General features: G+C 42.7%; 1 protein-coding gene across 1 annotated transcript in view; it reads right to left on the bottom strand.

The window, feature by feature from the left end:
* ACSF2 (acyl-CoA synthetase family member 2) overlaps positions 1 to 14,913 on the bottom strand; it is a 92,233-nt gene that overhangs the window by 58,789 nt on the left and 18,531 nt on the right. The window contains exons 2-5 of the mRNA XM_070739989.1: positions 10,429 to 10,624; positions 9,109 to 9,237; positions 6,849 to 6,902; positions 1,605 to 1,723 (exon numbers count right to left, since the gene is read on the bottom strand). Of these exons, the coding sequence (XP_070596090.1) occupies positions 1,605 to 1,723; positions 6,849 to 6,902; positions 9,109 to 9,237; positions 10,429 to 10,624 (498 nt within the window). The remainder of the gene's footprint in view (positions 1 to 1,604; positions 1,724 to 6,848; positions 6,903 to 9,108; positions 9,238 to 10,428; positions 10,625 to 14,913) is intronic.

Raw genomic sequence — 14,913 nt, 5'->3', positions numbered from 1 at the left:
AATGTTCAAGGGAAAAAAATGGCAAAAAATGAACATTGACTTGCTTATTATTCACATTAAGCATTTTTGAAGTACTGGTATTAACATGTATTTAACCATAATTAAATTAAACTGAATTAAATTTCAATCATAATTAGATTGAAAAGAGCATAGTATATATTCACATAAATATTGAGGCTGAACCTGTGGAGATCCAAAGTTAAATGCAAAGTGATGGCAAACCTTTTTTTCCTCGGGTGCCAAAAGAGCGTGCGTGCACGCTATCATGCAGATGCAAGTGCCCACACCCATAATAACACAATGCCTGAGGAGGGCAAAAACAGCTTCCCCTGCCCCTCTCTGCGCCTGTTTCCCAACTTCTTGTGGGCCCAGTTGGCTCATGTTTCTCCCTCCCCGGGCTCCAAAGGCTTCCCTCCCACATCCCCCCCAGAGGCTCTCTGGAAGCCAAAAACACCCTCCCAGAGCCTCTGCGCAAGCCAAAACTCAGCTGGCCAGCACACACAAGCATGTTGGAGCTGAGCTGGGCAATGGCTCGCGTGCCAGCAGATATGTCTCCATGTGTCACCTGTGGCATCTGTGCCATAGATTCGCCATCACTAGTATAGACTAAGATCCCATAACAAACCATACCATTAAAGCAAAACCAACAATAACACAAACATACTTTATAGTTTAGCACCATGTGTGAATCCAATCAAAGTTTTTCTATGTCCTGAATTAATGCCTTACAAACAAGAAAGACATGATAGAGGTTTTCTCTCACTTGAAACAAGCCTGGGTCTCTGACCTGTGGTACACTATGCATACCAGCGGCAGAAGTGTTTGTAGTGTCATAGCGAACACATGCTCTGGCAACATTAATTTCCATCAGACTGCTAAATCCTGGAATGGAATGACACTCTAAGGCAGTGATTTTCAACCTTTTTTGAGCTGTGGCACATTGTTTACATATACAAAATCATGGGGCACATTGAGCGGGGGGGAAGGGGAGAGGGGGAGGGGGGGCTAAAAAGGTTTGGACAAAAAAATTCTCTCTCTCTCTCTTCCTCCCTTTCTCTCTATCTCTCTTCCTCTTTCTCTTCCTTCTTTCCTCTCAATCTCCATCCCTCTTTCTTTCTCTCTTCCTTCCTTCCTCTTTTTTGCTCTTTCTATCTCTCCCTCCTTCCCTGCCTCTTTCTCTCTCTTTCTTTCTTTTTCTCTTTCTCTCTCGCTTTCTTTCTCTCTCTCGCTTTCTTTCTCTCTCTCTTGCTTTCTCTCTCTTGCTTTCTTTCTCTCTCTTGCTTGCTTTCTCTCTCTCTCTTTATCTCTCTCTCTTTCTCTCTCTCTTTCTCTCTCTTTATCTCTCTCTCTCTCTTTCTTTCTCTCTCTTTCTTTCTCTCTCTTGCTTTCTTTCTCTCTCTTGCTTTCTCTCTCTCTCTCTTGCTTTCTTTCTTTCTCTCTCTCGCTTTCTTTCTCTCTCTCTTGCTTTCTTTCTCTCTCTCTCTTGCTTTCTTTCTCTCTCTTGCTGAGCTTCGCGGCACACCTGACTATGTCTCACGGTACACTAGTGTGCCGCGGCACACTGGTTGAAAAACACTGCTCTAAGGTACAATATATAAACATACTTCTTGTTCTTCAATACTCCTGGATTAGAATGTTCCAATTCTGGGCATATATTTTTCAAGATCTCATAGTATTTCTGCGTTTTAAATTGGGTAGGGAACACAAGGGCTTTGCAGCCAACCTAGAGAAATACACATAAGAAAGAAAATAGTTTTTAGATCAGCCTATACAACAAAATCACAATGCACAGAAAACAATGAAGGAAGAGATTCACTGGAAACAGTACAGTGATCCCTCGATTAGCACGGTCTCGATTAGCACGAAACGCTGCAACGCGGTTTTTCAAAAAATATTAATTAAAAAATAATTAATAATAAAATAATCAAAATAATAATCAGTCTTCTATGTTTCTATGTTTCTATAAGTCCGCGCTAGTTCTCTCTCTCTTTCTCTCCCTGTTGCCGGCGTGGTATATGAGAGAGAAAGAGAGAGGCAGAGGTCGGGCGCATTACCGGGAGGTGGAGGCGGCGTGGGGACGCTGGGTGCCGGGGACACCGAGGAGGGGGTGGACGTGGCCTCTCAGCTGCAGAGCCGAACAAGGGCGGAGGCAACGGCGGAGTCCGGCACTGGGGCCATGCGGGGCCGCTCATCCAGGGGGGCGTGGACTGGCAAGTCGCCCTCCTTTCTCTTTCTTTCTCTCTCTTATACCACACCGGTAACAGGGAGAGAAAGAGAGAGAGCGGAGGGCACCTTGCCGGTCCACGCCCCCCTAGATGAGCGGCTCCGCATGGCCCCAGCGCCGCCCAGGCAAAGGGGAAACCCCAAGATCGCTTGCCGCTTGCCGTATTGCAGCGAAGGAGGCGAAGCAAGGCTCCAAGCTGCAATACGGCAAGCGGCAAGCGATCTTGGGGTTTCCCCTTTGCCTGGGCGGCGGGAAGACCAAGGGAAGGTTCCTTCAGCCGCCCAACACCTGATCCGCTCCGCAGCGCGGCAGCAGCGAGGAGCCGAAGATGGGGTTTCCCCTTTGCCTTTACCCCATCTTCGGCTCCTCGCTGCTTCCGCGCTGCGGAGCAGATCAGCTGTTGGGCGGCTGAAGGAACCTTCCCTTGGTCTTCCCCGCCGCCCACACGCAAACTCCACCATCTGCGCATGTGCGGCCATGAAAAAAAATGGCGCGCATGCGTAGATGGTGTTTTTTACTTCCGCACCACTATAACGCGGAAATCGATTAGCGCGGGAGGTCTTGGAACGTAACCCCCGCGCTAATCGAGAGATCACTGTATAGTGTACACACACTAAATTGTAAGAAAGACACACAGAACCTGAACATTCACACTCACACACTCACCAGTGTCTCCCTGGATTTCCTATTGTAGGTCACTGCTCAATGAATAGTAATGTTCAGTTTGTGTCATCTTTCAGTAGAAACAATGGAGAGCAGCTGCTAGTCAATGTAGACTACTGTCTTGGATAGACCAAAGTTTGATTCGCTAGGCAAGGCCACTTTCTTGAAATATTAATTAAAATATTAATTAAAATAGAGAACCCTTGATCTAGAACAGGGGTGTCAAACTGGATTTCTTCGAAGGCCGGATCAGCATTGAAGTTCTCCTCTGCAGGCTGGCGGGCTGGGGACTGTGGGAGAGAGGGGACAGACACCTCCTGCAGCATCCTGCTGGCCAAAAACAGGCCCCGCAGAGGCCCCACGAGATCCTCATGCAGCACATTTTTGGGCTCCCCAGCCTCCGGCACACTCTGCCAGCCAAAAATGGGCCATAGGGAGGCCTCACAAGGCCCCCGTGTGGCCTGTTTTCAGCCAGCAGTGCTGAAGGAAGCCATGGAGGCTGAAAACAGGCCATGAGGGCCCAGACGGGGCCCATTTTGGCCAGCAGAGGCACTGCAGGCTGGTCCTTTGATATTTCCATAGGCTGGATACAAGCGCGATCCAACCCATGGGCCTTCAGTTTGACACCTGTGATCTAGAAGAATAATTTAGTTCATGGAGTGGAACCAAATTTGGCACTTCACCAAATTCAGACTGGTCCATATAAAAAGCAGTCATGGCGTATGATATAGACCAGGGTTGTCAAGCTGTGGGCTAGATGCATCCATATGCTGGCCATACCCACACCCAGTTAGCAAAGGGAGAAAAGCTGCAATATGTGACACCACTGTGAGGCCAGAAGTTTGAAATCCTTGCTACAGACTAAAGTGCACAAAATATTTAGTTCATGATTCAAGTTCATTGGCCAGAAGAAAGCATTAATGTTATAGGTATTAAAAGAAGCTTCCATTTTGTGAAGTCTTTCTCATTATTCAATAAAATTTTATTTCTAGAATTGGGCCCTATGGAAATTTATTCAAGAGTAATTATTCAGACAAATAGGATTAGTCTCATTTGGGAATGTGCATAGACATTTTCCACTCTAGTGCATTGGATGCGTTGTGTTGCAAACAACTCACCTTAAATGAAAACTATATGAATCCAGTGTCTATACATTTGTGTCCCATCCCAAATGCTAGTTGTTTTTTATCCCCTCTAAATGTAAGTCTGAGGTATTCTTAGAGATTTGGCATGGTCAGGAATGATCTCTTTTGCCACCATGGTAGAGCCAGTTTTACTTGAATGGTACTCACTATCCAATGTGTATGTATAGATTTTGTCCTATGGTTCCTTTAAAATATGCCCCAATGAATTAAATTAAATTAACTGCTATGTAAGCTTATAGTGCAAGATCAGAGGATTGGAACCTCCCACAATTAAATTGGTCAGTAAGTTAGCTCCCTGCAAAATTTATTAGAGTGTAAAAGTAGTTTTTGGACTACAAAAGTAACAGCAATTTTTATGATTATGCTAAGCAGCACAGGAATAAGTTTGTTTGTTTATTTATTTCTATTTTATTTATTTATTATTATTATTGTTGTTGTTGTTGTTGTTAATTAGATTTGTCTGCCGCCCCTCTCCGCAGACTCGGGGCGGCTCACAACAACAATAAAACAATGTACAACAAATCTAATAATTTAAAAATCACTAAAAAACCCTTATTAAAAGCAAACATACACACAAACTTACCATGCATAAAATGTACAGGCCCGGGGGAGATGTCTCAATTCCCCCATGCCTGACAGCAGAGGTGGGTTTTAAGGAGTTTACGAAAGGCAAGGAGGGTGGGGGCAGTTCTAATCTCTGGGAGGAGCTGGTTCCAGAGGGTCGGGGCCACCACAGAGAAGGCTCTTCTCCTGGGTCCCGCAAAACAACATTGTTTAGTTGACGTGACCTGGAGAAGGCCAACTCTGTGGGACCTAACCAGTCGCTGGGATTCGTGCGGCAGAACGCAGTCCCGGAGATATTCTGGTCCGATGCCATGAAGGGTTTTATAGGTCATAACCAACACTTTGAATTGTGACCGGAAACTGATCGGCAACCAATGCAGACTGCGGAGTGTTGGTGTAACATGGGCATACTTAGGGAAGCCCATGATTGCTCTTGCAGCTGCATTCTGCACGATCTGAAGTTTCTGAACATTCTTCAGAGGTAGCCCCATGTAGAGAGCATTACAGTAGTTGAACCTCGAGGTGATGAGGGCATGACTGACTGTGAGCAGTGAGTCCCGGTCCAGATAGGGCTGCAACTGGTGCACCAGGAGAACCTGGGCAAACGCCCCCTTCGCCACAGCTGAAAGATGGTTCTCTAATGTGAGCTGTGGATCGAGGAGGATGCCCAAGTTGCGGACCCTCTCTGAGGGGGTCAATAATCCCCCCCCAGGGTTATGGACGGACAGATGGAATTGTCCCTGGGAGGCAAAACCCACAGCCACTCCGTCTTATCAGGGTTGAGTTTGAGTCTGTTGACACCCATCCAGACCCCAACAGCCTCCAGGCACCGGCACATCACTTCCACTGCTTCGTTGATTGGACATGGGGTGGAGATGTACAGCTGGGTATCATCAGCGTACTGATGATACCTCACCCCATGCCCCTGGATGATCTCACCCAGTGTTTTCATGTAGATATTGAATAGCAGGGGGGGAGAGGACCGACCCCTGAGGCACCCCACAAGGGAGCAACCTAGAAGTCGACCTCCGAACCCCCCACTAACACCGACTGCGACCGTCTGGAGAGGTAAGAGGAGAACCACTGAATAACAGTGCCTCCCACTCCCAATCCCTCCAGCAGGCGCAGAAGGATTAGGGATAATGCTGTGGACATCAGGGCAAATTCAGAGATGCCCTGGCATTAAAATGCTACTTTAAATTATGTGTGTGATATGAATTACAGCCATTTAGTTGGAAAACTAAATAAGATAGGCAAGTCCCAAAGGCTTCTTAATCCTTGCAGGATTAATTTCATTTATAAACCCCTTAACTGTTTTAATCCTCTACTATTAAGGATAAGAAAGTTGAATGGCATAGTTAGGAGTGGCCTCCCTGCACAGTGGTAGTCTAACTGAAGCAGGAAAGAAGCAGTTCTGATCAGCTGACTGGGAAAAATGGTTCCCCTGGCTCCATCAGCTAAACTTTTGTGATCAAGGATCACGAGGAGTTGCCCAGCTAGGATGTATATTATTACGAAATATTGGAAAGCACCTGACTCCCACATTAAACACCAGAGTTAAGTAAATACCCTTAAGCACTAGCTAATTGCACATTGAACAGCAAACATTAACACTTTATATAATAGAGACTGCTTTACATTTCAATGCTACACTCTTATTGTTTGATGCTCCTTATTTTTCTACATCAGACAATAACCGTGATTTTCTATGGAGATCCACTAGACTTTCTCTGTGGACTGGCATCAGAGCACTAGCATATGCAAAGATAAGACCATTCTTTGGTATAATTAACTGCCACAAAGAAATAAGAACAAAAGAACCCCTTAAGTTGGATCTGGACAGAGAAGTGTTAAATCTGGTATTCCGAATTTATAAATTTCTAGCTAGACATTCATAAGCAAACTGTGAGTGTGACACTGTTCTCTATTGAGTACTCCCAGAATCTAACATTCACAACTGCTCTACTTATAAAATGGATATATAAAATTTAAGCATCCTGATTAATTATTGCCAATCATTAATGGTAAGTGTTATGCTATAAGGAGGTAGAGGGAAGTCTTTCCCACCACCTAGCTAAACACTTTTAAATACTTCAATTTCTCCCCATACAATGGGGATAGTTATTTTTTCCCTCCGTCCTTCCCCCCCCATACTTTACTATTATCTCAAGAATTTTATTTCTAGAACAGAAAATTCCATCAAAAATGCTAGGGATAAAATTAAGCGGAAATGACGTAACAAGTCTTAATACCTTTCTCAGAACAAACTCCAGCTCGTGGGACTGGTATGCTGGGTTGACCGACACCTGGAAATGCATCAAAAGTAAAATCAGTCTGCCATGAAGACTTATAAGGAACTAAGTAAGACCCAGATTGCCAGTTCAGAATAGACAGAATAAATGCAAATTGGTTTCCTGGGCCTTGATCCAGAGCAAGCAGAGGTCCTTGAAGTGCAATTCTTCATTTAGCCCAGTATTAACAAAGGCAAAAGGTCAAACAACTTATGGTAATATTGGCTTTGGAGAATCATGAAGGTAAATTAACAACATACGTAGTATGCATTTTAAAGTATTTATCTTCTCACTTAGGAAACTTTTGCTTTTATCTATATGTATTATTGCTCTAGCTCTGCTTCCCAATGTGGAAATTTCACCATAATATATGATGATGGAGGAGGAGGAGGAGGAGGAGAAGGAGTGGGGAAAGATGATCCTGCATTTAATGATACCTGAAGTTGTTTCCAACTCTGACATTCTATATTCCTATGAAGTAAGTCCTCTTTAGTATCTGTTGTAATATGGTCAGTAATATTGTACAAATAGAAAGTGTACCCTTTTCAAATCTGTGGTACTCTTGTCTACATTATTTAGCTTCACAATCTCTATCTTTTGCAACATAAAGCAACTGTTTCCTACAATGCAAGCATTCTTGCCAATTTTACCCCAAGGTTGATGAAAGATGTAAAACATTTTAAAAATAGAAATCTGTGCACCTATGTTACTAGAGTACACAAGTATCACAAAAATCACAGTTATTTTCAATGCAATGTTATACACTTTTCTACTTAACCATTTATTGATGTAAAATAATCTGCCGCAAGCATATGAAAATCCTGTTTTTTGTCTTTCACAATATTAGGAAGAGGCTCAAAAACACCATAAATGACATACATGAAATTAGTTTTAGAACTTCAGCTGCTGGTCACCAAGGTGTGAATATTTAGAAACAAAGAAGTTTAAGGAATATTTTTCCAGACTTCAGTTCCTTCCTCTGCTTTAGCCTGATATTCTACCTGGACTTCAAACTACCAAAGCCCTCAATTGGTAGAGTAAATTGTTGCTTTATCCCTTCTGGACTGTCTTTTAAAAAGAAGCAGAAGAAGACATCGTACTTATACAACTTTTCCTATTTCTTAGGCTAGGAGAAGGGCATCAGCAAGGAATGGTGGCGGGGGGAATATAAAAATATTCAAGAGTATAGCCATGGCTATGTAATTAGAACTCTTCCTCTTCTTTTCAAGTTGCATGTACAATCCCTTGTAAAAAAAAAGAACCAGGACTTTGACTGTTAGTTGCATCTGACACCTGGCCCAAGACGCCACAGTGGGAATGCGAGAAGTGGGAAGTCATTTTAACCTTAAGGTGGGATGCATAAATTATTTTATAGTTGTATCGGTAAACTGCAAAAGTAAATAAACCACGGCCATAAAGGGCAGCAAGCAATAACCAGAGGGAAGGAAGTTCCTTGCCAAAGGGCACAATAGGCAGCAAGAGTGAAGGGATTTGCGTAGAAAAAATGGTGCACCCAAGCCACCTGGATAGCACATGCACCACAAGCTATCAAAAGTCAGAAAATGCTGACTTTTATTGCGCAGAATAAAGATGGGTGTGGATTGTTTTCCTGCTGCGTTGGAGGTAAGTACAGTTCATTGTGTGTTCCTTCTACCCTTGAGAAATTATCATGGTCAATATATGTACTGGGGCAAGCTGTTTAAATAGCAATGGCATTTAGCATTTAGACTTATAGAATTTAGCATTTAGACTTCATGGTGCTTTTACAGCCCTCTCTAAGCGGTTTACAGAATCAGCCTATTGCCCCCAACAATCTGGATCCTCATTTTATCCGCCTCGGAAGGAGAGAAGGCTGAGTCAACCTTGAGCCGGTGGCGAGATTTGAACTGCTGAACTACAGCTAGCAGTTAGTTGCAGTAGCTTGCAGTGCTGAACTCTAAACACTGCTACAGAATCAGCAAATTGCCTCCCCCCTTTTTTGAAGCAGTGAACATTGGTCAAGTAATACACTTCAGATGACAGGATTCTACACCAGAAGGCTAGATTGGTTTCAGCTTTGCAGCAAGTTCAATGATCTTCAAACCCTATGCAAAATTACACCTGGTGCATGATGAACATGATTTAGATTTGTGTGGTCCCTTCTTTAGTATGACAGCCTTATGCGGAGTCCTCACTTAACCTCCCGCCCTCCGCTAACTGCTTACAAAGGAGATGGACTTACCAAAACGATTCCTGCCTCGGCTGTAGCAAATTGCATGAGGACCCATTCATAATTGTTAGGACCCCACATTCCTAATCGGTCACCCCTTTTCAAACCCAGGGCCAGAAGCCCAGTGGCAGCTTTCTCCACCTGCAATTTGCAAAAGAACAGGAATCTCAGCAAACTAAACTCCAAAGGTAAGGAATAATAGAATATATTATTTTTGTATGCCACCCCAAATCTTCTAATCTAAATAATAATAATAATAATAATAATAATAATAATAATAATAACAATAATAATAACAACAACAACAATAATAATATTATAATAATATACTTTGTGCTATGCAATAAAGCAGCCTCTGTCAGTGTTTAAAGAAAAGAAATTGGCATCCCTACTCCAGATTTGAAAATATCACTGAATGGAAATCTCCAGCATTCTTACATTTCTGAAAATGTTCTTAGGTTCATATTCAGATAGAAAACATGCAACCGAAGGAAGACCGATGTGATCTGTGTCACATCAGGGCCTTTATCACAGTATTTAAGTCTCTGATTGAATATTGAATTAGGAATTGAAATAGTAATTTGGGCATTTAATAGATACAGTAGGGTCTTATTTTAAATAAGGTCTCTTTACTTCCATATTTTGTTTTTAGCTCTAAAGCTTGGTACCCCTGAGCAACCAAGCTTGAAATTTATGGCTTTATTTATCTTTCATTTTAATAACTACTTGATTCCCCCAAAGATTCTGATACAGTATATACAAGGGAAAATAAAATGAAGCAATAAAAATCATGCAGGTCCGAACATGCTTAAAAACCAACAAAACTGCAAACTTTGCTTGGCATCCAATCTAACCCCAGGACTGGGGGTAGAGCCATGTTTTTAACTACTACAGCTGTAGGTGGGAACCCTAGAGAACTCTGGGAGGATGCTATTCCAGAGGGCAGGTGCCACAACAGAAAAGGTGTCTGTTTCAGTCCTGACAAATGACATTCTTTGATTGAAAGGGACTGCTGTCTGTCCATTCTGCTGAATTGCACTATGGGGGTGGGAGCAGAAATTATTGGATAACATATTACGACAACATTTCAGACTGCAGTTTCCAAAGGCCAGAACTTCTGTAACATTTTGAAATGCATTTCCCTGGGAGCGTGGACAGCTTTTCTAATTATTTTATTTATTCATTTTTTCATTTGACTTTAAAATGCAGCAAGTTCAGCCTGTTACTTTTATTTGCCCCTTCTATCCTTTTAAATTATTTTATTTACATACAATGTTTACTGAATAGCAAATTGTCAGCACCTGCGGTACAGAATCTGTAACAGTTACCTACATCTTGCTTAAACTGAGAAAAAGTTTTTCGGATCCCTTCAGTTAAGAATACCAATGCTTCTCTTTCTGGATACCGGTGGGTAGTCTCCTCTAGGCACTGATCCACAGTTTTGGAAATAAGCGGGATGTCTGAAGGCCCATTCAGATAACTTTTTTTTGTTACAGGTGTATCAGGGCGAATATCAAGTGGTAGAGCACTGTAAAAGCAGCAAAAAAGAACCAGACGTTATAAGCAGCAAAATCATTCACACTGGAAAGAAAACAAAGATTTTATTGCATGAGATCAACAGAACTACAGCAAACTAACCAATAAAAATGTGAGAAATTATACAAAGATATAATGTTCCACTATCATTATCAGTGCGACCCTGTATCTGATTTTCCATTTGTCTTCATCGGCAAGTTAATTTGCAAATGGATATATCTCACAATTAAATGTTGATGTGCAACTGGCTGTTCTGATTGACATTGGTGTGTTTGTTGTTATTACCCAGTCACTAAACGGTGTCAATGGCCCATGTGACTCCATGGGCCATTGTATGATAGGACCCCTGTCATCTACTGCCTCCCAGAGTTTGCTCAAATTCATGTTCATTGCATCAATGACACCATCTAACCATCCTCCTCCTCTGCTTCCCCTTCTCCTTTTCCCTTCAATCTATTTCTGGAATCAGCTCCCTCCGGAGATTCGCACTGCCCCCACCCTCCTCGCCTTTCGCAAGAGCCTCAAGACCCATCTATGTCGCCAGGCATGGGGCAGTTAGATTATGCCCCCCCCTTTCTGACCATTAAATGTTATGTGTGGATGTGATTGAGTTATTGACTGCTTTTTAATGTAATGGGATTTTAGTTTATAGTTTTTAATTATTAGATTTGTACACATATTGTTTTTGTATTTTGTTCTGTGAGCCACCACGAGTCTTCAGAGAGGGGTGGCATACAAGTCGAATGAATGATGATGATGATGATGATGATGATGAAGAAGATTTCAACATCAGACTCTTTTCCAATGAGTCCTCTCTTCTCACTTGGTGGCCAAAGTATTTGAGCTTCAACTTCAGTATCTGCCCTTCCAAAGGACAGTCTGAGTTGATTTCCTGTAGGACTGTATTTAGTTAATGAGCACAGTACAGTATTTCAATAAGATTTTGTTGCTTTTGTAAGGGAGCCAAAGTTCTATTTCTAGGGAAACAGTGACAGAAGGATGGCTAAAGGTATTTCAAAGTGTGAGGCTCATTGTTCCAAAAAAAAAGGGTGGTGGTGGTAGGAAATTACACTGCTAAATTTTAGCGGCAAATGTTGGAGATGCTTTGTTTGGCAAAATGGGGTTATGGCCCCATTTGATTTATGGATGGATTCTCACTTGATGTATTCAAATAAGTTATTTATTTGCAACCTCAAATGTACCGTAAATCATAGTTCAGCCAAGATATAGTCAGGTGAAAACTAGGGAGGCAAAATTGTGTTAAGAAACCACATTTATCCTTCCCTAAAGACAAAGCAAACCTCCAGTTTATCTTTCTCAAAAACAATATCATGTATCGTTTTTCATTCAATATCTTATTTATTTGTTTGTTTGTTTGTTCATTTGTTTGTTTGTTTGTTTGCTTGTTTGTTTATTAAATTCTTGAACATACTGGCAACCCAAATTATTTGGAGGAAAAAATGAATAATATTCCATACTACTGTGTATATATATATTTATCAATATACCAATATTGATAAATGAGAGAACTGAATCACTATATATTACTCAGCTTAGATAAAGTTCTGGCAGTTTATTTATTTATTTATTTAATTGGATTTATATGCCGCCCCTCTCCGAGGACTCTTTGGTATAGAATACTGTGATTCCCAGAGTCTTACTTTATCCTTACTCGTTATTTAAACACCTTCATTCGAATTAGGAAAAGCAAATCAAGGTCTTTCCTGTTGACACAGGATTATGGCTATAAACATTATCATATTTCTCCTTTCCTTTTGGTAAAACAGTGCAGGTTGAAGAGTCATTTCTAAATTCACATAAAACCACATGCCACTGAATTTTCATCAGCTAATTGGGATCTTCAAAGTACTCTTCCACCAATGGGGACAATGTGTTTTGTTAGTGAGCAAGGAGAACTTACCACAGTTCCAGCAAGTCGTGATAGCAACACTAGAGAGAAAAGTTTCATGAACATACCTACTGAAGTAGACCCAGAGACAGGGTTTTGAGCAATCGGTACTTTTATTCAGCTCAGAGAACAAGTGACAGCTCAGCAAGGTAAAGTGACAATTCAGCGAGTACCGACTGACTCTGCCTGGAGAAACCGCTCCTTTTATATATTTGCGGTTCCCGCCAAAGCTAGAGCCGGCCGCGTCTGAGCCAATCAGGAGCGACTTCCTGCTTGGGCTCAGACAGCGCTGAAAGAGGAACAAACTATTTACAGAGTTACAAGGTAGCCATTACAGGATACAACACCCCTCCCCTCATAGTTGGACACATCCATCAAGAAAGCCATGTGACAAAGTCGTCCAATCGGTGGGGCCTCTGAGGAGCTCGCGCTGACCTGCGCAGTTCAATTTCTCCTTCGCCACTGACGGTGGAGGATGGCTCGCCGCTGTTCTCCCGGTGTGGCGGACTTGGCCTGGCGGGCCCAACGAAGGCTTCGGAGGACGAGGATGGTTCGGCGTCGCTGGATGGTTCCCCCTGGCCCGATAAGTCTCTTTGCGTGTCTCTTATTTCGGGCAATGTACTAAAGTCTGTTGAAGGGGGAGAGTCCATGTCAGCGGTTTGTGGCAATTGATTTTCTGATCGCTTCCGAATGTGGTCTATGTGTCGTTTCCACAAACGACCATCCTCTAGTTTAACAACATAGGTCTTAGGTGCATTTTGTTTAACAATAATTCCCTTCTTCCAGTTTACATTTCCATCAAAACTTTTTACATATACATTTTGTCCCAAATACATTTCTCTTTCAGGTTTTGTACACATTTGGTTATTATTAACACAGAACCTTGGGTTTAACCTGTCTAGTGGTGACCTCAACTTCCTTCCCATCAATAACTCTGCAGGGCTTACATGTGTGTGCGAGTTAGGGGTAATGTGTTGGGTGAGTAAGAATTGGTCCAAGTTCTGTTGCACATCCCCAGGGCCTGACCTGCGCAATGCCTCCTTTGCCACCCGTACGTAACGTTCTGCCAATCCGTTAGCCCAGGGCGAATAAGGCGAGATGAGGGCATGCCTGACCCCTAGGCCATCTAGGAACAATTCGAATTGCCTGGCTGTTAGCTGTGGCCCATTGTCAGACACTAAGAGATCTGGGCAACCATGGGATGCAAACAGTCTGCTCAATACTTTGATAGTGGCACTTGTGGTTATGTTGTTCATTGCTATTATTTCCAACCATTTGGAGAAGGCATCAACCACTATTAAAAAATACTGAGACCCCACTGGGCCAGCAAAATCAATGTGGATTCTAGACCAAGGACCAGCAGGCTGTTCCCACTCAGCCGGAGTTGTTTTGGGGGGACTGGGCCGTGACTCTTGGCACGGATCACACTTTGAAACCCAACTTTCAATATCAGCATCCAGCCCTGGCCACCATAAATGCCCCCTTGCCAGGCTCTTCATCCTGACAATCCCAGGATGACCCACATGTAACATTTTGAGTACCTTTCCCCTTAGGCTTTTGGGGATGATCACTCTATCCCCCCACAGCAAACAACCTTTTACATACGATAACTCAAGTCTTTTGTTTTTAAAATCACACAATTCAGGTTTCACAACATCATTTTGCCATCCCTTTAGAACACAGTTCACCACTTGTTTCAGGATTTGATCTTGCTGCGTGTGTGCAGCTACCTCTTTTGCTGTGGTTAGTGGGTTTTCCTCGAGTTCTATCATTAACACATCTGTGGAAGGAACAGGGTCTTCCACTAAGTCTGTTATGGGGCATCTGCTGAGACCGTCTGCATGATTGATTTCCTTCCCCCCCTTGTGGGTGAGCTCATACTGATACCCTGATAGGAAAAGAGCCCATCTGATTAGTCTTGGAGACATAAAAGGTGGAGTGGGCTTGTTGGGGGCTAGCAGGCCTAGTAGGGGTTTGTGGTCAGTGACTAGCTCAAAGCTTCTTCCAAAAATGTAATTGTGAAACTTCTTTACCCCTGCCACTAATGCTAGAGCCTCCTTGTCTAACTGGCTATAATTCCTTTCTGTGCTGGTCATGGTTCTTGAAAAAAATGCTATTGGGGCCTCTGTCTTATTAGGTAGAACGTGAGCTAGGACTCCTCCTATGCCGTACGGCGAAGCGTCGCACGTGAGCCTAATGGGTAGTGAAGCACTATATTGGACTACTACACTTTTAGAAGTTAATAAATTTTTTATTTGAGAAAAAGCTTCACGTTCAGTTTTCCCCCATGTCCAGCGGGCTTCCTTCTGGAGTAAACGATGGAGAGGCTCTGCTACTGTTGCCTTCTGCTTTAAAAAAACGGAATAAAAATT

Source organism: Erythrolamprus reginae, chromosome 2, assembly GCF_031021105.1.
Source record: "Erythrolamprus reginae isolate rEryReg1 chromosome 2, rEryReg1.hap1, whole genome shotgun sequence".
Classification (NCBI taxonomy): Eukaryota; Metazoa; Chordata; class Lepidosauria; order Squamata; family Dipsadidae; genus Erythrolamprus; species Erythrolamprus reginae.
The sequence above is the reverse complement of the archived record's forward strand: the minus strand, read 5'-3'. Positions and strand labels throughout refer to the sequence as shown.